Source organism: Sinocyclocheilus rhinocerous, unplaced genomic scaffold (assembly GCF_001515625.1).
Source record: "Sinocyclocheilus rhinocerous isolate Xijiao unplaced genomic scaffold, SAMN03320098_v1.1 scaffold404, whole genome shotgun sequence".
Taxonomy (NCBI): Eukaryota; Metazoa; Chordata; class Actinopteri; order Cypriniformes; family Cyprinidae; genus Sinocyclocheilus; species Sinocyclocheilus rhinocerous.
Window position 1 is genome coordinate 155201 of NW_015628680.1, and position 2923 is coordinate 158123.

Sequence of the window (2923 nt, forward strand, 5' to 3'; positions counted from 1 at the left end):
ACTACCCCGGTACACACACGCGCACACACACACTCACTCACACTTACACACACTCACTCACACACACTCACTCACTCACTCACACACACACACTCACACATACACACACTTACGCACTCACACACACACTCACACATTCACTCACTCACTCACATACACATATACACACACACACACACACTTACGCACTCATACACACACTCACACTCACACTCACACATTCACTCACTCACGCACACACACTCTCTCTCTCTCACTCACTCACGCGCACACACACTCTCACTCACGCACACTCACTCACACACTCTCACGCTCTCACTCACTCACACACTCACGCACTCATACACACTCTCACACTCATACACTCACACACTCACGCTCTCGCACTCACACTCACACACTCACAACACACTCACTCTCTCTCACACTCACTCACTCTCTCACTCACTCTCACACTCTCACTCACTCACTCACTCTCTCTCACACTCACTCACTCTCTCACTCACTCTCACACTCTCACTCACTCACTCACTCTCTCTCACACTCACTCACTCTCTCACTCACTCTCACACTCTCACTCACTCACTCACTCTCTCTCACACTCACTCACTCTCTCACTCACTCTCACACTCTCACTCACTCACTCACTCTCTCTCACACTCACTCACTCTCTCACTCACTCTCACACTCTCACTCACTCACTCACTCACACACACACACTCACTCTCTCTCACACGCGCACACTCACTCACTCACACTCACTCTCACACTCACTCTCACACGCGCGCGCACACACACTGACTCTCACACACTCACTCTCTCACTCACTCTCACACACTCACACTTACTCTCTCACACACACACTCACACTCTCACTCACTCACTCACTCTCACACACACACACTCACACTCACTTCACTCACACACACACACACACACACACACACACAGCTGGTTTGTGCAGGAACAGACCCGTTCATGTGTGTCTGGTCTGGTTTTGATCTCAGTCCAGTCCATCGAGGATCCGTTTGACCAGGACGACTGGGAGAACTGGACTAAGTTCACAGGGTCGGTGGACATCCAGGTGGTGGGAGACGATCTGACCGTCACCAACCCCAAACGCATCCAGCAGGCGTGTGAGAAGAAGGCCTGCAACTGCCTGCTGCTGAAGGTCAACCAGATCGGCTCCGTCACCGAGTCCATCCAGGCGTGAGTGCACACGAGGCCCTATGGGAGCCGGTTCATTATTTCATTAATTCTGATTTTTTTTTCTTTTTCTTTTTTTCCTCCATTTTTGTTTTTATTTATTTACATTTTAATTTCTCAGGATTCTGTTTTTAATGGTTAAATTTAATAAAATATTATGTTTATTTGATTTAAATAAAGAAATAAAGAAATTTTAAACCTAAAATTGTAAAACAAAAATGTAATTTTAAGAAACTATGAATCCCAAAAAAAATTTCTGGGTTCTTTTTTCTATTTTAATGTTTTTGTATTATGTTTTAATGATTCCATTTAGAATTAAAAAAGCATGTCTAATTAATTGAAATCATGTAAATTATACAATTTAACAAAAATGGTAAAAGTTTAAAAAAATACTTTGTAAAAAAAATTTTAGGCCCTATTAAATTTTCACAAATGTCATTTTTTCTGCTTATTCTGTTAAGTAAATTTTTTACATTTACAATAATAAAATCGGTGTTGTCTGTAGTTGTAAGCTGGCTCAGTCTAACGGCTGGGGTGTGATGGTCAGTCATCGCTCCGGTGAGACGGAGGACACCTTCATCGCTGACCTGGTGGTCGGTCTCTGCACAGGACAGGTACTTGATACAATCAGTGCAAACAAAGCATTTTCAATGCAGCTCAATGAGAATTTGCCACACTGACGCATGTTCTGATGTGACCAGATCAAGACTGGCGCCCCCTGCAGATCAGAGCGCTTGGCAAAGTACAACCAGCTGATGAGGTCAGCAATGACATCATTTCCTCCTCAAATCAGCCGTCCAATCAGAGTGTGCAAACCCTCACCTGTGTGTGTGTGTGTTCCGCAGGATCGAGGAGGAGCTCGGCGATAAGGCCAAGTTCGCAGGCAAAGACTTCCGCCACCCCAAACTCTAAAACCTCCAGCAGTACTGCAGCAGCTCTGATGTACTTTTTTTTTTAAATGAGACGTAAATAAAGCAATGGAAAGAAATGGAGTGTCTGTGCCTTTATTCACATGCTGTAACAGTCAGAGCATAACCAATCCAAACACACTCAGCTGAAACTTTCGTGCTTCTCTAATGCACTTTAATAGCTGCTTTTGTGCTCTGATGATCGATTTTATCATCTGCACAGTCAAATCATTCAAATAGATTTTACTGTATCTGTATTTATTTAAATTTTATATTTGATCTAATAATTCGGGGTTTTATTAACCCACAAACCCCGTTAAGGCACAGAATTTTCACCCAGTTTTTGCCATACAGCAGTCTATATTGACCATGACTATCAAAAATCTTATTGTGAACAATTAATCCATGCATTTATGTATATTTTCTGAGCTGGTGATGTTTAATCAGAATGTCATAACTGGATCTTCTTCTGTTTGGTGACCTGTGCAGGATCTTAAGCTCCGCCCCTGCAGCTCACACTCATTTGCATACACTTTAGAGAGCCACGCCCACATCTCAAATTCCAATCAACAACTGATGCACAGAACGAAACTCTGCCCCACATTTTTAATTAAACTGATGCCACTTCAGTTTTATTGTGACTTTATTTACAGTGAAAAACTGATCTTCAAATAATAACAGTGATGATAAATGTAAGTAACTTTCTCAACTGTCTCTCTCTCTCTCACTCACTCTCTCACACACACACACACACTCTCACTCTCACACTCACTCGCACTCTCACACTCACACTCTCACACACACACACA

The 2923-nt window shown here is 42.9% G+C and overlaps 1 protein-coding gene across 1 annotated transcript in view; it reads left to right on the top strand.

The window, feature by feature from the left end:
- eno3 (enolase 3, (beta, muscle)) overlaps window positions 1–2578 on the top strand; it is a 16811-nt gene extending 14233 nt beyond the window's left edge. Inside the window, exons 9-13 of the mRNA XM_016549591.1 lie at window positions 1008–1209; window positions 1712–1820; window positions 1908–1966; window positions 2052–2153; window positions 2199–2578. Coding sequence (XP_016405077.1) covers window positions 1008–1209; window positions 1712–1820; window positions 1908–1966; window positions 2052–2118 — 437 coding nt within the window. The 3' untranslated portion in view covers window positions 2119–2153; window positions 2199–2578. The remainder of the gene's footprint in view (window positions 1–1007; window positions 1210–1711; window positions 1821–1907; window positions 1967–2051; window positions 2154–2198) is intronic.
- The last annotated feature ends 345 nt before the right edge of the window (window positions 2579–2923 follow it).